General features: G+C 36.7%; 10 protein-coding genes and 1 non-coding gene across 11 annotated transcripts; 6 read left to right on the forward strand and 5 right to left on the reverse strand.

Annotated features, from left to right (window-relative positions):
* Positions 1–320: 320 nt before the first annotated feature.
* KAFR0K00150 (MFS transporter) lies at positions 321–1,913 on the reverse strand (the record flags this gene model as incomplete). The annotated part of the gene is made up of 1 exon (XM_003959456.1): positions 321–1,913. The coding sequence occupies one exon, from the start codon at positions 1,911–1,913 to the stop codon at positions 321–323; it is 1,593 nt and encodes a 530-aa protein (XP_003959505.1).
* A 2,279-nt stretch (positions 1,914–4,192) lies between these two features.
* Positions 4,193–5,260, reverse strand: KAFR0K00160 (uncharacterized protein; the record flags this gene model as incomplete). The annotated part of the gene is made up of 1 exon (XM_003959457.1): positions 4,193–5,260. The coding sequence occupies one exon, from the start codon at positions 5,258–5,260 to the stop codon at positions 4,193–4,195; it is 1,068 nt and encodes a 355-aa protein (XP_003959506.1).
* A 452-nt stretch (positions 5,261–5,712) lies between these two features.
* Positions 5,713–5,795, reverse strand: KAFR0Ktrna11L. Its single transcript has one exon. It is a non-coding gene; the product is annotated as a tRNA-Leu (tRNA).
* Positions 5,796–7,507: 1,712 nt separating this feature from the next.
* RPL1A (60S ribosomal protein uL1) lies at positions 7,508–8,161 on the forward strand (the record flags this gene model as incomplete). Its single annotated transcript, XM_003959458.1, has 1 exon — positions 7,508–8,161. The coding sequence occupies one exon, from the start codon at positions 7,508–7,510 to the stop codon at positions 8,159–8,161; it is 654 nt and encodes a 217-aa protein (XP_003959507.1).
* Positions 8,162–8,702: 541 nt separating this feature from the next.
* PCL8 (Pcl8p) lies at positions 8,703–10,004 on the forward strand (the record flags this gene model as incomplete). Its single annotated transcript, XM_003959459.1, has 1 exon — positions 8,703–10,004. One exon carries the CDS (start codon positions 8,703–8,705, stop codon positions 10,002–10,004), a length of 1,302 nt encoding a protein of 433 aa, XP_003959508.1.
* Positions 10,005–10,257: 253 nt separating this feature from the next.
* SAR1 (Arf family GTPase SAR1) lies at positions 10,258–10,975 on the forward strand (the record flags this gene model as incomplete). Its single annotated transcript, XM_003959460.1, has 2 exons — positions 10,258–10,285; positions 10,431–10,975. The coding sequence occupies 2 exons, from the start codon at positions 10,258–10,260 to the stop codon at positions 10,973–10,975; spliced, it is 573 nt and encodes a 190-aa protein (XP_003959509.1).
* A 158-nt stretch (positions 10,976–11,133) lies between these two features.
* On the reverse strand, positions 11,134–14,589 carry BMS1 (GTPase BMS1; the record flags this gene model as incomplete). The annotated part of the gene is made up of 1 exon (XM_003959461.1): positions 11,134–14,589. The coding sequence occupies one exon, from the start codon at positions 14,587–14,589 to the stop codon at positions 11,134–11,136; it is 3,456 nt and encodes a 1,151-aa protein (XP_003959510.1).
* A 580-nt stretch (positions 14,590–15,169) lies between these two features.
* KAFR0K00210 (uncharacterized protein) lies at positions 15,170–18,436 on the forward strand (the record flags this gene model as incomplete). Its single annotated transcript, XM_003959462.1, has 1 exon — positions 15,170–18,436. The coding sequence occupies one exon, from the start codon at positions 15,170–15,172 to the stop codon at positions 18,434–18,436; it is 3,267 nt and encodes a 1,088-aa protein (XP_003959511.1).
* A 254-nt stretch (positions 18,437–18,690) lies between these two features.
* Positions 18,691–19,662, forward strand: CBP3 (Cbp3p; the record flags this gene model as incomplete). Its single annotated transcript, XM_003959463.1, has 1 exon — positions 18,691–19,662. One exon carries the CDS (start codon positions 18,691–18,693, stop codon positions 19,660–19,662), a length of 972 nt encoding a protein of 323 aa, XP_003959512.1.
* A 70-nt stretch (positions 19,663–19,732) lies between these two features.
* Positions 19,733–21,355, reverse strand: THI6 (bifunctional hydroxyethylthiazole kinase/thiamine-phosphate diphosphorylase; the record flags this gene model as incomplete). Its single annotated transcript, XM_003959464.1, has 1 exon — positions 19,733–21,355. One exon carries the CDS (start codon positions 21,353–21,355, stop codon positions 19,733–19,735), a length of 1,623 nt encoding a protein of 540 aa, XP_003959513.1.
* Positions 21,356–21,612: 257 nt separating this feature from the next.
* On the forward strand, positions 21,613–22,326 carry LEA1 (U2 snRNP complex subunit LEA1; the record flags this gene model as incomplete). The annotated part of the gene is made up of 1 exon (XM_003959465.1): positions 21,613–22,326. One exon carries the CDS (start codon positions 21,613–21,615, stop codon positions 22,324–22,326), a length of 714 nt encoding a protein of 237 aa, XP_003959514.1.
* Positions 22,327–22,370: the final 44 nt, after the last annotated feature.

The following is a 22,370-nucleotide window of genomic DNA, read 5'->3' on the forward strand; positions in this document are numbered from 1 at the left end:
AATCAGAAGTAGATGTAATGGGAATACAATTCTTTCATTCTATAGAACAGAAAAAAACTATAAAACTATGTTACTTGCCTTCAGCTTATATTCTGCCATTCTTTCAAGGAAGATAACCTATGAACTTCAAAGGACTGTGCTAAAATTATATAAATGCGATACACGTTACTAAATGGAAAATTCAAAGAGGAGTTAATTCTTTCAGTGACTAGATAGCTTGTAAGAGGATATATTGGATAATCTAAGGTATATATACATCGTAGAACTCTCTGATGTTGATGTCTATGAAGTATTTTCAGTTACAGCGAATTTTAGAAACGTTAGCCTGTGAAAGATGACTTTGAACGTAAGTATGCACCATATTTATATAGGGCAAAAGGGATAATGGCTAAACCAATTGATGTAAATCCAATGATGGACGACCCCCATCCTACGGGATAACCATCGATTGCTAAATTATTGTACATTGCTTTCCCAAACAGTGGAAAAGCACAGGCAAGTGCCGAGCGACAGAATCCATTACCTGCATATACAGAAGCAACGTATTTAGGATAACATATTGCTAGATATGAAAACGCTGCTTGGAATAGATTGAATACGCATATAACGAAGAAAATCTCTGCTATTATTGGAACAATCCAGTGTGTCATTGCAGCCCATCCAAAGAGAAATAGTGAACATGGCAAACACCAACTGACAAACATTGCTAATATTAAAAATGTTTCAGGGACAAAGGTACCATCTTTACGACTGGGTTTCACTACTTTGTTGATAAATATTACCAGAACTGGAAATGCGATGCAACATCCAACACAAAAACCAAAGTAAGAAAGTCCTAACTCAATCAAACTAAACCCCCAATTATCAACAAATACAATAGGAAAGGCTTCGAAGAATAGGTAAAAGGTACCGTAACAAACCGCTATGTATGCATCAAATGCCAAGACGATTGGTTCTTCGGCAATAATTTCAATTGGTCTATAAAGTGTATTGATCAAAAACTGTTTGGAACTTACTCCAGCATCAAGTTTTTCTTGCTTGGTATAATACCTATTGTCACCTGTTTGTTCCCTAATTCTAGAGGCTCTTCTTGATAAAACGTTTGCAGCTGATGTTTCAGGAAAAAGGAAGACGCAGATCATCAAGCATGGAATGGCAAGCCATAGTAATAACCAAAAACACCATCTCCAATTTTTCGCAACCACCATAGAGGCACCTAAAAGTGGGCCAACTATGGGAGCAGCAACAGCACCAATAGCCCATAAGGCTATGTAGATAGCTAGGTTATCTGGATGGATAATATCAGCAATTGTGGCACCGCCGGTCGATAAGGAAGGTGAACATAGGATGCCTGTTATGAATCTCAAAATGACGAGTCCTGCAATATTCTGGACTGTAGCACACCCTATTTGCAAAAGCATAAATATAAAGAAAGTAATAATATAAATTTGCTGTCTGCCAATTTTGGCCACTTCGGAAAGTGGTGAAAAGAATATTTGACCTAATCCATAACCAAGGACGTACAATGATAAATTTAGTGTGGCAGTGACGTGACCTACGTGAAAATCATCTTGGATCCCTCCCTGCCCCGGTGTATAAATTGATGATCCCATATAATTGATACATGTCAGCATCATTATTTCGAAAATGATCAGATTTTTTTTAGAGGAAGTCCAATTTTGTGGATTGTCAGGATCGTCCTCACCATTCCAATCAATCAAGAGAGGATCTACGTCTCCCTTCTGGCTTTCTTTGCCACCTTTACTTTCTATGTCAGTTGATGATGAATCCACGTAAAGTGGAGTACCTTTGGCGTCTATATATTTGTTGGGTACATCTTCATATATCTTGACCAGTTGAAAATATTCCAAAATGTCAACAAAGAAAGTGTTTTTAAATGCTTGGAGGTACATTTATGGTATTTTCTAATTGATGTCTTCGTAATTTTGACAAAATTGACCTGAAGATATAAACTAGGGAAGAAATTGTCTGTCGACTGACGCATTTTATATATAGAAATTTATTACATAATATAATTTGACAAAATTATGATATCGTTCCAAAGAGTCAAATGATTGTTTATAGGGCACACGAACTGTTAGTCAGCAACAAGATGGCAAGCAAGATTAAAGATTACGTAAAACTTGACGATTAACCTGCGAGGCGAGGGGGATGGCGTAATGCCATTAGTCTTTTCTCAAAGGGAAATGTGTGGAACTCAGTCTCACCATACCTCACACATATTTTCTTTCGAAGCAAGCAGAGTTCCCTTATCACATATATTCATCAGAAATATTTTAAAGCAATGCGTGTTTATTAGCATGTTCGGATTTTCCAGATAAAGCTTTCAGCAAGCCAAATGGAGTAATCTGGAATCGAAAATTGAGGTACAGGGACACACTTTGGCGAAGCCAACCTTAATTCTAAACTTAAAAAGAGTTTAAGTAGTCATATTGATTCGAAGAGAAAGATAAAACCGTAAATGGCAACTACTCGAAGAAAGTCACGATATCGGAGAGCACCCATCCACTGGAACCTTAATCTCGTCTTGGGTTCTACCGTTTGTATTATTGAAGAGGCTGCTATAAAGAGATAACTCTCTTTGAGAATCTATAATTAAATGTACCGGTTAGGGAAGGTCCGTACGATAGTAGTATGTTTACGGGAAATGTTTTACATGAGCATAACCATGTACTAATAAGTAAATTAGCTGTGCAACACGGGCTATCTCATTGGAAAGGTATATAAGTTCAATAAATATTTTATCCAGTATCATTATTTTGTCTGCAAGCTAGTTTAACAGAAAATAAGTTTCCAAGAACTGATGTCGCCCAAATTGAGAACTGCATACATGCCCAGGAAGAGTTTTCTCTGAAAGTAATTTTATACTCCACATAACGCGTAAACTGACTTTGATGGTCGGTTACAACTGAAATTAGGTTAAAGGTTGATTTTGATATCTAGTTCTAACCATTTAGATTGAGTCAGATAGAAAGGAAAAGTGGTTATTTGAATATTGTCAAAGTACGCTGCTCTTCGACTATTTGGTAAACAAAAAAGCTCCTATTGAATTCTATGAAACGTTGCTTTAGTAGCTGAGGTGGATTCAACTTTGCTTATTGCTCTGTTGACCTAGGATGTAACCATTGCCTCCTGGTCAATGTTGAGTAGCGAATATGTGCCAGGTAAGCAACTGAGTACTGCAAGTATTTGTGCTAAAGGAATGCTAACCTGCCTGTTGCCACAGCCGTGGGTCTAGTGAGTTGTAGCTTTTTTTGCCGTTCCAAGTCATCCCTCAAGTTCCAATAAGGAAATACATCCCTATTTGTGGTATATTCGGGAACAAGCCATGTATTGCCTTTCGAACTTTAATCGATCACATTTATACTTAATTCGCATAACTAGTTATTTAGTAGTTTATATCTACGTCCACGATTTTTGTGACATATATATCACATCCATCAAAACAACTTACGATGGTGCTTTTCTGAAACTGTAAATATGTGTAACACGAAAGGGCAACAATTCTTCTCTGTTTTCTGGAAAATAGATATAATTTATTAAACTTCTCAGATGATCTACTAACCTATGTAAATTTACCATTGTTGAACTTTATCCATCTTAACTAACTTCCATGATTCAGTGAAAATAGTGAGATTTTCCTCATACAGTGCACTGTCAGACTACAAATTATCATTTGTCCAGAAAAAGAATTACTCAAAAGAATAATCGGCCCTCAATATTTTTACTACTTAAAACACTTATGGCTTCTAGAAGATCATTATCATGTATTATTTTACATCAGTGTCACTTTTTCTTGTCCCCCGCGTCAAACAAAAATGTTAGGAAATAGGTCTGACATATACCGTTTTGGGAACTTAGCAAGATGCTCACTCAATCCAATAAGGTTTGTAACGCTATCTTTATAAGAAAATATTATAATGAGTAGCATTTTCAGATTCTTCTTGATATTCAAAACTGATAGTGAATATCTTATAATGGCAGCGTTGGGTTTAAGTGGGACTGGATGAATGGTGATTAAGAAAGTATAAGAGGCTTATCGTTCGCATCAACATCAAGAGAGAGATATTCAATTGGATTTAGATTATGTTAAGTGTCCTTAGTTATAGTGCTACAATAATATGTAAAAGAATTTATATAGAGTGTCCATTTATTTTTATTTCTATCACATTTACTGTGCTTGTGATTGAAATACAAATTTTAAAGTTAGCATTAATTCATCGTGGCCGCCCTTGGAAACAATCTCGTAGTATATTACAGCATCAATTATATGTGGAAAATTGAAAAAATTCAAGTACATAATGACAGATCTATCCTCACTACAGTAAAGGTCTTTTTCCATATGTACCTTGCCTATATTTGATACGATTTTGTTTTTTATACTTTTGAGATTACCTCCTAGACGGTCAACGAGTAAAGAAAGCTCTTCCATTAGCTCTGGAAATTGTTGCATGTAATTTACAACAACATTTATGGAAGTTTCACCATCATTGAAAGAGTGTGACTTTCCGATATTATTTATCATTTCCATGAAGTTGATTCGACTAGAGCTGGTGGTTTTCGTTGACGACCCAGTGTGAGTTTTTTTTTCGCTAGCGTTATTCTGAATGATATTCTTATCTTCCTTAAGTTTTTCCATAATTTTCCTAGAGAACCAAAAGATTTTGATATTGTCACAGGCTTGCTGGATTGTTGATTGTTCCTTGCAAAGCACACTGTAGGGAATCAAAATTATGAACTTTGTTTGGTTATCATAAAATAGTTCCATCTGTTTTGGAGAATTAAACATATTATAAATTTTTTTTACAGTTTGTTCAAATTCTTTATTGGTTGTCAAATCAATTTTTATGTTATTCACATTATGATATACAGCCCTATTCTCAAAACCGAGTGGAATTACAATATTTCTACCAAACCTATTTTTAAAGCTATCGTAAAGTGCATTTATGTTCGGAAGGCCCTTGTATTTTGTCAATGGGAAGTCCTTAATCAAGGTGTTATACAACACGTAAGGCTTAGGCCACTCCAACTTCGAAAAACCAAAATATTCTTGCATCGATAGATAGTAAGAAGCTAATTCAGGATAATCCCAGAACTCTTTAGGAAGCTTAATGATCTTATTTCGTGTTTTCAGCTCATGCGTTTCGTAGTTGTACAGCAACTTCTCTTCCCCTCCGGTGATTTTGGTCCATAATTCTGCGATGAGTTGATCAAGCTCATTTGAGGACAAATCATCCATCTGGACGTAATGCTGCTCACTATAAACTCCACTGGATCGGCTCGTCAAACCTGAAACCATCTATGCTTCATATCAATAATATACGTAAGATATGGGTCTCCGGTGCTGCTCGAACTTATAAAATAAAAAAAAACAGTTTAAGAAAAACTAAAATCGAAATTCAAGCTGTAGTATCAATATTTGGCGCAGGCAGCTTGTAATAAAGATTTGTCTGCACGTCTGCAGAGAGACCAAAAGGTTCTTCCAAGGACGGTTGAAGCCACAAATTTGCTTATCAAAATGTGGGCAAAATGGTACTTTGATCGTTCGCATAAACGTAACTAAGTAGATAAAGAAAAACGACACTAGTTTCCTTGTTATGAGATTATATGATTACATCTGTACCATATCGAAAGTATAAAATAACATATCCAATGGTCCAATATGGATTGTATATAAGAGAAAAAAAATAATGAAGGATGCGAGGTTCGAACTCGCGCGGACACCGTCCAACAGATCTTAAGTCTGCCGCCTTAGACCACTCGGCCAACCCTCCAATTACTTCAGGTGCAAAATTCGTTTTAGCGCTGGTAATATATAATTTGATATTATTTGAGCCGCCATCCATAATTGTGTTTACGGCTACAAAGGGCATTATTGCTGGAAATGACATTATACTGACATTTCAATGTTTTGAATAGTTAGAATGACAAATTCAGAATGTTATAGAAGAATTGAGCAATAAGTATGGTGTGATAAACACGACCATGTATTGACATGAAGCATATATGGCGTGATAAACGCGAATACATATTATCATGCAATAACTATGGTACGATAATTATGACAACGTATTGACTCATAAATCTAGAGCATGATAACTGATATGTTGGTAAAGGTATAAATACTCAGGTGAACACTGAAGTTTGATCAAAGTTTGTATCACTTTATATTATTTTATATTATGGCTATATTTTATATATAACCAGTGCATTATTTGGTATAAAACACTGATTAATAAGAATTCTTTTAATTATTTGACTGACATCCACAACATGAACAATATTAACGAAAATAATATAAAGGGATCATCCTCTGATCTTTCTTCACGTCATGTTTGACAATGTACACCAATCAATGAGAATTTCTTTACTGCCTTGACTCAGTTAAAAAATGATGGCCAATACTAACGATATTTTTGTACGTGAAACAGGCGTTGATCTTCTACAAAGTCAGTATTTTAAGGCGGAATTTATGACATCATTATTTGATAAATTAATGTTTTGTCTCTATGGTAATGAGAAACAGTTGAAATGTTAAAAATATATAAATCACACCTTATACATTAAACCTAGCTTCCCTACAACATGTATATCGAGATATCTCAGTAAGTTGATAAATACATGTGCTATAATCCCTTACTCTTCCAATTTCTACTTTTATGACTTACCGATCAGGAATTGTTGCCTTGAACCATTCGGGCTTAAAACAAGAGCAGAAAATCTCAACTCACTCCTCTTATTTCAAAGTCAGCTATGACTTCTGTCGATATGATAGCATTCATCTTCAGAAATATGTGCCAACCCTTTCAAATTAAGAATGCTTAAATTTACGTTGTTGGCCAAAAAGATAATTTTGACTAAAATATCATTTAAGAGCAATTATCTTTACGATTTATTCTCAATTATAGTAATATCTTGCGACATCATCACAGATATTTTGCACAATTGTATGTCCATAGATTGAGACAAATTCTGATCTTTCCGCTTAACAGCTTTCTCTCTCGACGTAAGAATTACCAGACATTAAAATCTTAGCAACTCAACATGAAACACATACTGTTTGACCTATCTAAGTATATCCAATTGAAAATGTTTTGATAGACTGTCCATAGTTATCCTCGTATGTATTATATGTAGTGACTGGAGACCATTGAAACGTAGACGTGCTCATAAACCCCAGCACCACACTATAGATAAAAGATTACTGAAAATTGTCTGGGTTCTACATTTTTTGCAAAACAGTCAAACGAAATTTTTTGGAACGCGGCACAGATTGACCGAAGCCGATGGGCACGCACGCAAAATGAAGTTTGAACCGCCAAACTTTTCATCTTTGCAGACAAGCGAAGATCGAAGAGGAGTTTTCATTTATGTAGTAACAGTTTCAACTAGTGGTTTGTTTGTTGTCATTATATAAAGAAACTGTACAAGTCGCAAGCCTCACGGACCACCAAATATTTTGGAAGACAAATACAGCTAACCAAAGATGTCTAAGATTACTTCTTCTCAAGTTAGAGAACACGTCAAGGAATTATTAAAGTATTCCAACGAAACTAAGAAGAGAAACTTCTTAGAAACCGTTGAATTACAAGTCGGTTTAAAGAACTATGACCCACAAAGAGACAAGCGTTTCTCTGGTAACTTAAGATTACCGGTCTGTCCAAGACCAAACATGTCCATCTGTATCTTTGGTGATGCTTTCGATGTTGACAGAGCTAAGTCCGTTGGTGTCGATGCCATGTCTGTTGATGACTTAAAGAAATTAAACAAGAACAAGAAGTTGATTAAGAAGTTATCCAAGAAGTACAACGCTTTCGTTGCTTCTGAAGTCTTAATCAAGCAAGTTCCAAGATTATTAGGTCCTCAATTATCCAAGGCTGGTAAGTTCCCAACCCCAGTTTCCCACAATGATGACTTATACGGTAAGGTTACTGATGTCAGATCCACCATCAAGTTCCAATTGAAGAAGGTTTTATGTTTAGCCGTCGCTGTTGGTAACGTCGAAATGGACGAAGACACTTTAGTCAACCAAATCTTAATGTCCGTTAACTTCTTAGTCTCCTTATTAAAGAAGAACTGGCAAAACGTTGGTTCCTTAGTTATCAAATCTACTATGGGTCCAGCTTACAGATTATACTAATCGTATTGATATTATATACTAAAAATATAACTATTTTATCTTTATAATATAACTACCTTTTAAATAATCAACAAACCATCACATGTTCACTATAGCTAAGTGGTTCAAAATACGCGAAATGGTGTATATCTTGGCTGTTTGATTAGCTGCGACGGTTTTTGCGTTGCTGCGTTATGACAGTGTTGCTTTCACTAAAATAAAATCCGGGGTAGCGTCTTCCGTCAAATTCTCGCAGAGAAATAAAAGTTACAGCCATTAATATATGAAGAATGGGCGAAGGTTAAAATATCAGAAGAGTATTTTGTTTATTTCTTCTACCTTTCTCATTTTCTGTTTATAAGACCAGGCCAGTGTGGTTTGTAGAACAGCGCTATATATAAGAACGGTATAGCAGTTCAAATTTTTAAAGTAGTTAGAAGTGTGGGGAATAGCAGTTGAGTTTCCCGTAAGTACATAAGAAAAAGAAAGAAAAGATTAAACAAACGAGTTTGATCCCAGTATCTGCTATTTACAAAAGGATAGAAACCGGTAGTAAACACTGATGATATCCGACATTAAGAGGATGGTGTACAATAATTCTTTATTGACGGGCAGTATATCGTCAGAGCTAGATGATGACGATGTATTCCCCAGTTTAAACGAGTTCGATTTACCGTTGAAAGCAAAGGTGTTACGAAGCAGGAACTTTTCTGAACTTAGTGGTGATCAAGGTGAGATAAGTAAGAAAGTTAGATTTGAAAATACTGATGATAGTAGTGGGACCACAGATAGTTATCTATCGGATGATATCTATTCGGAAAGTGATCATTCTAAAATAGGCCCCATAAAGGCATCTATTGAAGAGCTCCTTCGAAATGCTGACGAATACAACCAACTTACGGAAGAGAGTTTGTCAGGTAAAGCCTTGTCACGCATACTGAGTAATGTACCACCGGGTACAGCTACATTTTCCGAAACCCTTTCGAATTTTGATTTGTCTGATAACGAATTAGATGGGAACTATAGATTAGATCCTGTTTCAAGTTACAATACTGAGAATAGTCTGGATAATATCCTACTAGATGATGCATTGTCTGGAACTGAAAATGGGCCATATCATAGTAGTGACACTACGAGCAATTCACGGCGTTCCACACCATTGAGTAATGGGACAATCAATAACTCGCCCTCCGAGATCAATAAACCTTTCGAAATTGATCAAGAACTCTCTAAATTTCATGCATTAAACATTAAGTCACAACCTACATTTGGGAGCCAAGATATGGACCATTTGTTGTATAATAAGGACAAAATATCCTTGGAACAAGGTTATTTACTGGTAGAAGACGCTATAATCACCTTTGAAGAAACAATTTCCCTTCTATTGACATTGTCAAGGGAAAATACCAACGGTATATTATCTCCTCAAGCATACAAACCTGATCTTACTTTTGACACATTTATTATGAAAAATACACCTTCATTATCATATTTCGATTTCATTCAAAGAATCCAAAATAAATGCATGTTCGGATCTGTAGTTTACCAGTCAGCTACATGGCTTCTACAGCTTCTTTTCTTACAAAGAGAGAGTATCGACGAACCATTAAAATTAAAGCATCAACTACAAGAAAATGAAATTCACAGAATTATAATCGCCACTATCAGAATAGCAACAAAATTGATTGAAGACCACATCCATTCTCACCAATATTTTTGTAAAGTTTGTGGAATCTCTAAAAGACTCCTAAGTAAATTAGAGGTTACTCTATTACTTTGTTTGAAAGATGAGGCATTAATGATAACGAGCGAAAAGTTGGCTGCCTCGGTACAAATCTTAAATGAATTGAAATCATACCTTTAACATTGGCACCTGCAAATACATATATATTTCAAATAGTACACGTAACATAATTAATATGCATAGTATATCGTATCGTTGTTCCCGGAGCCTATTACCCTCTTATCTTCAATGGGAACACGTTGAACGGAAAAAAAAAATGAAAAAATTTACCTGGACTGATTGATTTATTTAATCTACAATTTGTATTTATTTACCTTTTTGTAATTCAAGCTCCAGTGCTAATCGAAACTATCACTAAATTATCATTGAGAAAATGGCAGCTTGGGATTTGTTGGGCTGGTGTATGTTTTTTCTTTCACATCAATTGATGTATCTTACATATCATGCTGTCCGAGTTTGATGCTTCTAATGTAGGATGCATTTTGCTTCAATCACATTTAGGATTTGTTTACTAACCTTTATATTTGTTACTTGGTTTTAATGCAGTCAGAGATGTGTTAGCATCCTTAGGTTTATGGAATAAACATGGTAAATTACTATTTTTAGGTTTAGACAACGCAGGTAAGACTACCCTATTACATATGTTAAAGAACGATAGATTAGCTACTTTACAACCAACATGGCATCCAACTTCAGAAGAATTGGCCATCGGTAATATAAAATTCACCACTTTCGATTTAGGTGGCCATATTCAAGCTCGTCGTTTATGGAAAGACTATTTCCCAGAAGTTAATGGTATTGTCTTCCTAGTCGATGCTGCTGATCCAGAAAGATTCAACGAAGCTCGTGTCGAATTAGACGCTCTATTCAACATTGCTGAATTGAAGGATGTTCCTTTCGTTATTCTAGGTAACAAGATTGACGCTGCAAATGCTGTTTCAGAAGCTGAATTACGTTCCGCTCTTGGTTTACTAAATACTACTGGCTCTTCAAGAATCGAGGGACAAAGACCTGTCGAACTATTCATGTGTTCTGTCGTTATGAGAAATGGTTATTTGGAAGCCTTCCAATGGTTATCCCAATACATCTAGTTTCATTAATATGATTTTTTTATCGGTAGATATTTCGTTTATAAACGACCAGGAAAAGCGACAACATATATAGGAATTCGTAAATATAAAAATGCTTCAATGTATAAATTATTAAAAAAGATAATATTTCTGGAAATACAAACGATTATGTTACAGTTTTACCTTCTCATCTTACGAGAACCTTCATCGCCACCAGAATTAGGTCTTTTCTTACCATTTTTGGCAAAATATTCCTTCTTCTTCTCCTTGTCTTTTTGTAACTTTTCTTCTTCAGCTTTAGCCAATCTCTTGAGTCTTTCTTTACGTTGATCTGCCTTCTTCGCCCTCTTCTTTTCATCCTTTGCCTTAGATAAAGTAAGAACTTTTTGCATAAATGCACGAGCCTTCTTTTCTTCACCACCAAGGACGACAGCTCTCTTAGCCATATATGTCTTTTTCTTTTGTGGTTTCATTTGATGAACTTGCGACTTGAATGGTAAATCTTTTTGAATGGTCTTTGGAATCTTCAGACCATTAAAGTGTCTTTCCACACGTTCCACCTTCTTATATGCACTATCCGCATTAGATGGGGTTTCAACACCCATAGCAGCTCTTATTTGACCTGTTAGTCTAACACCCTTCCATTCAGTTTTCTCTCTTAGTAACAATGAAGTAACTGGATTATAGAACCTCTTGATCCGAACAGGATACCAGGATCTTAAAATAACAATATCACTCATCAGAATTTTATCTTCAAATGCGGCTCTGAAATGACCTTCTGGTTTAGATAATGCTCTTTTAATTTCACCACGAATACCTGATACAGTCTTAATCTGGGCACCTTCAAATCTGGCAACTTCCATAGCACTGGAAAACATGTCTTTGATGAAGGCGGTATTTTTGAAAATCTTATGGGGATACCCAACCAATTTTAACTTTTTCACAATTTCGACATCAACATCAATCTCTTCAATGATACCAGTTGCAGCAATTCTGAAACCTCCAGTAGTGTCACTATTTGCAACGATTTGAACACCACAGAATGGTGTATTTGGAGCACATAATGGCCCGTAGAAACTGGCGTTACAAAATGTATGTTCAGGAGTATACTTCAACATTCTCGTTCTCGTTCTAGAGTCTGTAGTAGTGTAGATTGGTAAAGTTTGGAATCTTCTCCATCCTAGAGACAAAACTAATGGATCGTTTGTCTTCAAAATTTTCTTGTGCCAACGGTGTCTTCTGAGTCTTGATTTCACTATTCCAAACTTAAGTTCAGTTGCTAATAAACCACCTATAATAATAGGGAATCTAGGATCAAAATTCTCCACAAATTCCATAGGAACATTATCAAAGACAAGACGGACATACGAACCAGCTTTAAAACCTTCAATTATTTGGCGTTGGTCTGGCGTCATATCGGCTAATTCACTATTGTTAATATCCAATTGTTTTGCCATTTTTGCCTTCTGAAGTTCATACCAGGTATCATACTCATTATCTGGATCATCTTCCTTGAAATTCTCTCCCTCTTCCATTTCAAATTGTACTCGTAACTTCTCCTTTTTCGATGCATTTAGCGCACGTTCTTCGTCAACTGTCATATCTTTCTTTTCTTCTTCGTCGAAGTCAGCAAACGAATCATCACTTTCAGCGTCGTTATCACTTTCTTCTTCTTTATCGTCTTCTGCATTGGCATTTTCATTTTCACCATCTTCTAAATCTTCAAAGTCGCCATATACTTCATCTGCATCCTCATCAGCATCATCTGAGTTTAATTTTGGAGCATTGATAAAGTGATCTTGAATATTTTTCAATGAAGACCATTTCTGAACCAGCTTTTCAAAAGTATCAAAAAATGGAACAAATTTCTCCAAGTCACCTAAATGGTTATCAGGTGAAGCGACGTCTTTCTTCTTGAAAAGCTCTTCTTCCTCCTCATCATCATTTTCAATGTTGCTTATATAATCTTCATCTTCCTCAGCCTCGCCTCTCCATCTTTTTATACATTCTTCCGGGGATAGATTGTCCATATAGATCAATTTACCGATATCCCACTTTCTTTGACGCTTTATCTTGCTATTAAGTTTTCCAGCGGCACTTCGTTCCCAAGTCTCTTCATCGGCATCACTTAATTCAAACTCAGAATCAGTTTCTAATGTGACGTTACCATTATTTTTACCGGAACCAAAATCAATATTAACCATTTTTGGTTCTGCTTCTTCATCGGAATTTAATTGGTCCTCGTTATCAGTTGGTAGATCATCAACAAGTTCATCGCTCTCTTGGATTGATTTTCCATGAATTCTAGGATGTCTTAAAGAAGTTCTACCGTGATCACTAACATTGTCTTCATCGTCTTGATCTTCCACGGCATGTAATTCGGTACTATTACTGAATAATTGTAGTCCGATATTCTCAAAATTTTCAGCGATACTCTTTTCAGCAGTTTGAAGACCAGTAACCATTTTTTCACCTTCGCCTTTTTCTTGACCAGGAACAAAGCTGAGGTCATCTTTTTTCTTACCGACATCAATGTACACAGCATCTTTATCCATTAAAACACCACCAACGTCAGACATAGGAGCGTAAATAGCCTTATCCTTGTCGTCTAACCTCTTACGTCTTCTTGTTGTCTTGACATTAGAGCCACCTTCTTCTTTCATTCTTTCTCTTTCCAATTCATCGAGCCTTTGTTGATAATGGGGAGTTGGACAAGGATCTGGTAATTTTTCTATTTGTGAAATGGTAAAATCACCGACACCTGCAATATGAACTGGAACTCCTCTTGTAGAAGGTAAGGGAGTACCATGTAAATAACCATACAAGGCTACTTTCCTATCAATCTGTTTGCCTTGAGTTTCTAACAATTCTGGGTGTGTCAAATCAGTGATACGATCAACCAACATATAAGGATGTTCATTTCTCCATTTCAACGGTCTAAATTTCATAACAGAAATAAATCTACACAAATTCAAGATTTCTCTGTCAGGATACCTACCATTAATGACACCTGATAAATAAAATAATTTAGCACCTTGATAAACTTCGGTCCAAAATCTGTGTTTTAATCTTTTCTTCGACGCTCTTAAAGTAGACTGGGACTTGAATAAATCCAAATGCGTGGCAACACCTAAAACTCTCGGCATACCGTGATGCTGAGCCAAATTTAAAAATTCCATAGTTTCCATTTCGAAACCAAAATTACCATCAATCATTAAAAGTACTAAATCAGCAACTTTAGCAACATCTATCATTGCGTTCAAATCATCGGCAGGGCATTCCAAGAAAGTAAGACGTCTAGTCTTACCTGATACTACGGTAACAGGACCGTTAATTTCAGTAAGTGTGGTCTTGGTTAGCCTTCTTACCAAAGACTTAATCAAAGTAGTCTTACCTGTACCTGGAGGACCGACTACACCAATAATAACTGGAGGGGGATCATCATCAGGAGTACGATCGACCATAGGCACATGCAGTTTCTTTTCGTTCACGTCACTAGATCTCTGCATCTGTTTTGCCATTTTACCAGGAGCGGAAACTGCAAAGGCCTTGGCATTGTGGCCTTGTGTATGCAGTTTCTTCTTGGCAGTGTTCTTGTCTTTGCTCTTACGGTGAGCTTTATTGCTTTGTTCCATACCTGTACCCCACCAAAGATAGTCTAGCTTTCACACAAGTTCAATCTTCCTTTATACAAGAGATGAGATGAGCTCATTAATATTGAAAATTTTCAATTTGATCCGCCGCATATATGTGTCGCCCTTCGTGTACAATGATATAAATGGATCTAGTGTAATAACATCAAAGGCCCAGGTAAAGCAAATCCCAGCATTGCGAATTCAGGACTGATCACAGTGTACATTAACAGGTGGATACAACTCCTTGTAGATCGTACCAGCGTGATAAAAGCGGTTCCGGCAAGCGTTTCTTCTAGATTTCCGAGTCTCAATGAACTGTGAGTGTTAGCATTCAATCAATCAACTGAATGGCATCGAAAGCATTATCGTAGCAGCATCAACTGACAGAAGTGACCAAAGGCGTTTCATGTTCGTTTTTCTTTTCTTACTTGTTATGTGTTTTAGTCGAAGGGTCATAACGCATTAATGATATTTTTTCTTGATTTGGATTGAGACGCTAGTTTTGATGGTTACAAGGGACCAAGTTAGAATCGTAGCAGCAGGCAGAGGACGACTTGTGCCTGCGTGATAGACGTGTTATATGATACTTTACAAGAACCAGGTATTTGAACCTCCAGTACCGCAGACCTTACCTCCAAATTTGAATGTTCCTGTATGGACAATTCCACAGACAGGCGAATGGTTCATGTCATTTGCAGAATATTTGAAGAGAATGTCGTTCTATCAGGAACGAAGTTTCTCATGTGAGTTTAGTAATTCCAAGCATTATACATATTTTACAGCATTAGCTATTGAAAGTGAAGAAAGAAATTGTTTCGAAAAAGCGTTACCATTGACTTTAAGAATTGCTATAGCCAAGAAATTATTGTCTCAAAATGTCTCGACTTTAGATTCATTTATTAAGGATACACTGAAAGAAACCAAGAAAGAGTTTTACCTTGGTGAAAAGGTGAAAGTGATATCACGTAAAGCGGAGGTTTCCAAGATAAACCCTGAAAACACTTATAAGATTATAGGAAAGATGAAATTTGATGAAATTATAGATCCTGAGACGAGGGAGATAATCATCCCAAATTACTTCAAATATAGGATTGTTGATGACAAACCTTCCTTCTTGAAAGAGACCCTAATTGTAGATCACACACAAATTGAAAGAGATGGCATCGATCTGTCATTTTCTATTCTGAAGCGTTTTATTTCAATGATTTTGAACAACGGACAAGCATTACAGAACCAAGTATGCTCAATTAAGTCAAAATACATTCTGGAATATGGTCTCAACAAAAGGAACTATGGCGTCATGGAAGAAGACAGTGCCAATCGGAGTTCCTCTGATTTTATGCAAGAAATTGTAAATAGGAAAATAGAATCGACAGGCATAGATGGACCAAATTCTATACTCAAGAATGACGCGCCTCATAATGATTATCCAATTCTGAACGAGGCGACAAGTACCTCTTCAAATGCGACCAATATCGAGTCTATACGGACACGTATACGGGACTTGATTGAAACGGGTCAGAATGAAGCTCAAAATAACAGAGGTGCGTCTTGTTTTGTGAATCAAATGGATGATTTACACATACCCTTCACAGTTTCTTCGCATGTTGTCAGTCAGCTCCATCGCTTGGATTCAAATCTCGACCTTGTGCCGATAAAGTCCAATGACAAATTCCGTCCATCAAAGACAACAGGAAGGTTGTTAGAAATCCATCAGTTCATATTCACATTCCATTCAGTGTTGAAAGTATCACAGTTTAGTTTCGAGCAGTTAATCGCATCACTCAAATGTACTGATCCTCAACAATTGGCTGGTGAAGCTGTAAAAGTTTACCCTGCAGAACAGCTTTCTTCAAAGGGTGACGGTAACGAAAAATTAAGTACTTGGGAAGGAAATTACACTATTCGTTCCCTTATCGAATCTAAAGCACAGAACGATTTAGCATTAAAATATAAGATAATATTCAAATCATTTTCAAAAAATGACATAATAGAAGAAATGGAAAGTAGTGGGGCACATTTAGTGTTTGATATATTTAAATCACTATTGTCAATGCTAGTCGATAAAGAAGGGTACTGGGGATGTCCTGAAATAGAGAAATGGACTGAAGATCGTGGTAAGAATGAATCAAGTGAAATAGTAGAAAAACTAAGCAGCATTCCCAACTTTCAGAAAGATAATTGGGTTGAAAGACTATTTGAACGACACTTTCAAAATGGATATTGGGTTGTTATATTAGTCGGCTTAATGAAGGATATCGTCCACGTTAATAAATATAAAACAATAATACAAAGTTTTATCCAAAACACTACAAATTGGGAAATTATTCCCATTAGTTTAGGTCCTTACACCTATAGAAGTTTTTGTTCAAATTTGACTCTGGAACAGAAGGTAGATATATTATGGGTCTTGGTGGATATAGTATCAACATATTCGACTGATGTACGTGCTGCTATTGATGTATCAGAAAGTATTTTTAGAGGTTTGGAATCAGAAAGTATGAAAGTTACAAAAAGTATCACATTAGGCACCTCTGCTGCAAATGAATTAGAAACTTCTCTTAAACACTTTCGAGAAACTCAAAACTACGATATTAAAGTAGCAGATACGTATAAAGCTCATCTCATTGAAATTGTGGGGAAACTTGAGAAATTAGAAAGGTATCGTGATTTTCTTGGGAGCAAGCTGTCAAATCAAAGTTCAGCGAGGGCGTTACCTGTAGGGTTTGACAAGTATGGTAACTCATGCTATTTTTTCACATCTGAAATCAATCGAGTTCTTTCTTTGTCCACTTTGCCGGTTAAAATGGAAAGGCCTTATCATCACGGTGGTTTATGGCTACGAGGTCCAAGGGAGGATGATGCTCTCCTTCGCCTAGGAATATCAAAAAGTCAACTCTCTTCTTGGAAAGAAATTGCACTTAAAGAAGGTAAAATTGCAGCAACCAAGCAAGTATTCAAGGTTTTCCAAAAAAATAATCGCTTTTATAAAATAGAAGGAGACAAGGAAGTTGAATTAATGAATGAAAATGGTGTCGTAAATGGGAGCTTGACCTCCATCCAAATGAAAATAATAGAGGAAACTCCACAGAATTTGTTGCTGTCCGATGAGGAGTGGCTTTTCTTTAATAAGTATGATGCTGTTCAAAATTTTCTTATGTCTTTAGAGAAAGGTGGCCACAGAGAATATATATTAATCTCTAATCTAATGCTGTTTATGCCAAGAATCAAACGGTCTTTTACCGTGAAAGAGCCTCTCTATGGCACCGATTACTTAGATAGTACAGAAATCATGTATTGGAAGGACCTTGATGACCTCGGCCATACTAATGACAAAGATGCGTGTGTCAACGGTCTGTCATGTGAATTTCAGAAAAGTAAGGACCAGTCCCAAAACTTAGAGATTGCTGCTAGTAGACTAACCAACCTCTATGATTCTACCTCTTCCAAAAAGCTGCTAGCCACAATCAAAAAAATCAGCGAGGCCACGAGTCAGCCATACAAAGACAGTCTTGTTTCTCCGTCAGACATGTCCGTACTTGTGGATACTCGTGGTGAAGATGCCAGCGCTAGTAGCACGTTTGAAAAGAACCTGGGAGCGCAAGCAAATATACTAACCGCACTTTTAAATCACAGACCCCTCAAGAATAGGAATTTTGTCAGAGCCTGGAGGAACCGCTATCCTTCTATGTCAGACGATCCTTCAACTGATGAGATTGATGTGAATATCGAATTAGAAAAGGTTTTACAAGGTATCAGGAGCGAATTCACAGGCGCTGCTTCTACTGTTTCTGTCCTAGAAGTGCAACCAACTTCTAGTCAGAGCCTATCTGGTGCATCCTCGTAATTCAAGCATTTATATAAGTATACATCGAGATTTTCGTCAACAAACCGTACCTATATATCTCAACATTTGAAAGCATTTCAGTAAGTCTACTTCCGAAAAAACGCGAGTCGAATTTAGGGTCCTCCATATTAAGGAGTGGCATTTGAATTGCAAGGCCCACACAACATTGACGTTTGAGAGCACCAGTGTAAGCTGTACTGTCACTGTAATCTGTCATTTATTGCATTAATCAAATAATTTGAAGCGAGTACGAAATGTTGAAGAGTAGCTTACGCAGATGGTCAATCAACAACTCAATTGCGACGAAGACTAATTTAAGAAATGGACCGAGACAATTGGTTTTAAGTCATAGCTACTCACAGCAAGTGCAAAATAGTCGAAAGAAAGAGACAAATATCCAGGAAGACCATGGTAATGCACCAAAAAATGGGAAAAAGTTCGCATTAGCCTACTCGAAGTACGAATCAAAAGACTATAAATTGCCTAAATGGAAGGAATCATTGGGGGAATTTGTTATTAGCGCATTTAAATTAGATATGGACAAGATCAGAGCAGGCCCGGTAGCGGGTTCTTATTATTACTCTATTTGCAAGGAGCAGGGCCTTCAATATGAAAATGAACCTTTGTCAGAATCGGCTAAATATTTTTATAGTTACTTAAAGCTTCCAAAAACGTTCTCACAGTGGTTCCAGATCACCATATTGCACGAATGGATGCTTTTTGTGAGGATGAGAGCAATGCCTTTCAAATATGGAAGAAATTACCAGCAAAAACTTGTTGATAGGACCTTTGGTGATATTGAATTAAGATTATTTGAAGAAATGAATGTACATTCTGGGAGAATTGTTGATCAGTATCTCAAAGATTTTAATACACAACTGAAAGGTGCAGTCTTTGCTTATGATGAGGGGTTCTATACAGATGATATGACACTAGCAACAGCTGTTTGGCGAAATTTATTCGCAGGAAGGAAGAACATAAATTTCTCTCACTTAGAAGCAGTCGTCAGATACATTCGTTCCCAACTATACGTTCTTACTAAAATGTCTGACAGAGAGTTTGCTCTTGGTAATTTTAAGTTTGTACCTCCCAATGAAATCGTGAATAAATTGACGCCTGTTGAAGAGAAGAATATGAAACAGGAGGTCTCCATGAAATATAAAAAGCTTGATGAAAGTAACTTAATTTTACCAAGCGAAAGGAGTAGCCTTTCTTATACAAATTAAGCATGTAAATAAAATATAAGTTTTCTCCATTTTATTTAATATTCTATCGACTTATACATATATGCGACTATCATACCACCGACACTTTTGCTGTCCAGGTTTCTGGAGAGTTTTCTTGGAAAAGATTATATAGCGTATCAACTAAGTGGACCTGAAAGCTTGCTGTACCTTGGCAAAGACTTGCAGCTTTGAAACCAGCGGATTTATACAGCATTACTGCAGCAGTAACAGTTTCAAATACGCTGATCCTTGAGTCGTAACCACCTAAAAAGCACGCTATGGTGGTTCCTAAAGAACAACCACTGGCTGTTATTTGGCCCATAATCGGTATTGGACCGTTTTCCACACGTAGGCAGGGAACGTCATCAAGCGAATGCTTGTTTAATCCATGTCCTAATTTGTATTCTCCACCAAAGGTCCCATCAGCTATGAAATCGTCTTCACCAGTACAGACAGCTACAGTTCTGAAATTGTAAGCGACAGTTTTCGTTGCAAGAGCAAGATATTTTTTATCAACAATGTGATCACCTGAATCTACACCTTTCATCTTGTTTTTGGACATATTGGCCAAAGATAAGATCTCACCAATATTACCCTTGATACATGTGAACTGTCCATGCGATAATAATGTGTTGTTTAAAAGCAGTCTAGTTTCTGTGGCGCTGTAACCAACGGGATCAAAGACAATAGGTTTTTTCACTTTGTTGTAGGCAGCAATGGCTGTTTTCACCATTTGCACCGGTGCCACTGAACCAGTATTCAATAGTAAAGCTGCATGAGGAAGCTCGGCTAAATCTTGAGCTTCCGACTCAATTTCAGACATTATGGGTGACGATCCTAAAGATAAGGTGACATTGGCACCAAAATTTTGATGAACTTTATTCGTGATATGATGAATCAAAGGGGCCTTATCATTTACATTACTGATAACAGTTTTAATTTTGGAATGAAGAGACAGATCGGACTTCTCCACTGAGCATGGTGGGATAAAATGGTATGCGTTCTGCTTAAGTAGCCCTTGAAGTCTTTTAGTAGCAGCACCGGCATCTGGAGCGGCCATAATGTCACTAACAACTGCAATCCCGTCTAGTGACCTTTTCCCATTTTGAGAGAAACTTTGGTAGAGGACTCTTTCGATATTGGTGGGATGTAAACCACCAATAGCCACGGTACGGCACCACTCGGCTTTATTATCCTCTAAAGCAGTTAGAATTCTGGCAACACCTCGAGGTCCCATTGGTATTTTCGTGTTCTTCTTAGTTTCTGTTGGAAATACTGTACCTACACCAATATAATCCACCATCTCTGGACCCCAGTAGGCTAAAGTTTCGACTTCTTCAACTTTTCCCACACTCCAGCCAATAATCTTGTCAGGACCAAGCAACTTTCTAACCATTGGAATGGGCATATCATCTTGTCCAACGTGGACACCGTCAGCATCAATCGCCATAGCGACATCCACACGATCGTTGATCATCAAAGGAACTTGATATTTTGTACATAGCTCTTTGATTCTTACAGCTTCATCTATAAAAGCTCCAGTATCAGAGTCTTTTTCACGTACCTGAACCACAGTAACACCATTCTTCAAACCGGCTTCTATTTGAGAGTAAAGACTGGTATTTGGTGGAAGCATCGAAGAATCGGTTACCAGATATAGCGAATAATCAACAGCATTTTTATTGCAAATCATCTCTGAGTGATCTTTTGTACCTAACTATATTAGAAATCGTTATAAGTCCCCTCGTTGACTAGTCCACTTATGTATAAATATTAATTTAATATCAGTAGTTGATTCACTCTCGAAGAAGTTACTGATGCTCTTCCATCGATATGCTTTTTAAGAGATGCATCGATTATTCGCTTTAGATATTTGAAAAATTATTGCAATTAAATGTAAATATAGAAGTTTCGAACAAGTTATATTAAACAGAAACAAGAAGCTAAGAAATGAAGTTGACGCCTAGTACAGTGATAGATGCTCCCAGCTATTACGTGGATCATTTTGATGGGAAATATAATGTTGATAACTGCACTATCCTTCGAAATCTCAATATAGAGACTGATTCAGAATCCTTTCCTTCCAGTATGAAACATTTGAAAACCCCCACAAACGTATTAGATTTGACGAATAATGACCTGTTTGAGATTCCCAATCTTCGAAATCGGACGGATATTCATACGTTACTGTTATCTCGAAACAGAATAAGAAATATTGATGGTCAGAGATTGCCTATTAATTTGGTAAATTTAGTACTAGCAAGCAATGAAATCAAAAATTTGGCCGATATTAATGGTCTTAGGAAATGCCCCAAGACACTAAAGAATGTAACGTTCAGAGGCAACCCCATATGTCATCTAGAAGGTTATAGAGAATATATTCTTCGATTAGTACCCAGATTGGATGTTCTGGATTTTAGCAGGATTTCAGATATCGAACGCAACTCAGCTAAAAATACAGAAATCAAAACAAAAGTAAAGGTTCCAGGGACTGAAACTGGAACCGAAATACGAACTAGTGGTGATAAAGCTATTGAGATGATGAATTTTGTGGTAGGAAAAATGTCAAAAGAAAGAAGAAAAGAATTGAAAGAGCAGCTAGCCAAGGCAACCACCTTAGAAGAGATATCAAGGTTGGAAAAACTACTCTCTGGTGGTGTATAATAACGTAGCTATGCTAATATGTCATTATCGTCTCCATGCTTGTG

Source organism: Kazachstania africana, chromosome 11 (assembly GCF_000304475.1).
Source record: "Kazachstania africana CBS 2517 chromosome 11, complete genome".
Classification (NCBI taxonomy): domain Eukaryota; kingdom Fungi; phylum Ascomycota; class Saccharomycetes; order Saccharomycetales; family Saccharomycetaceae; genus Kazachstania; species Kazachstania africana.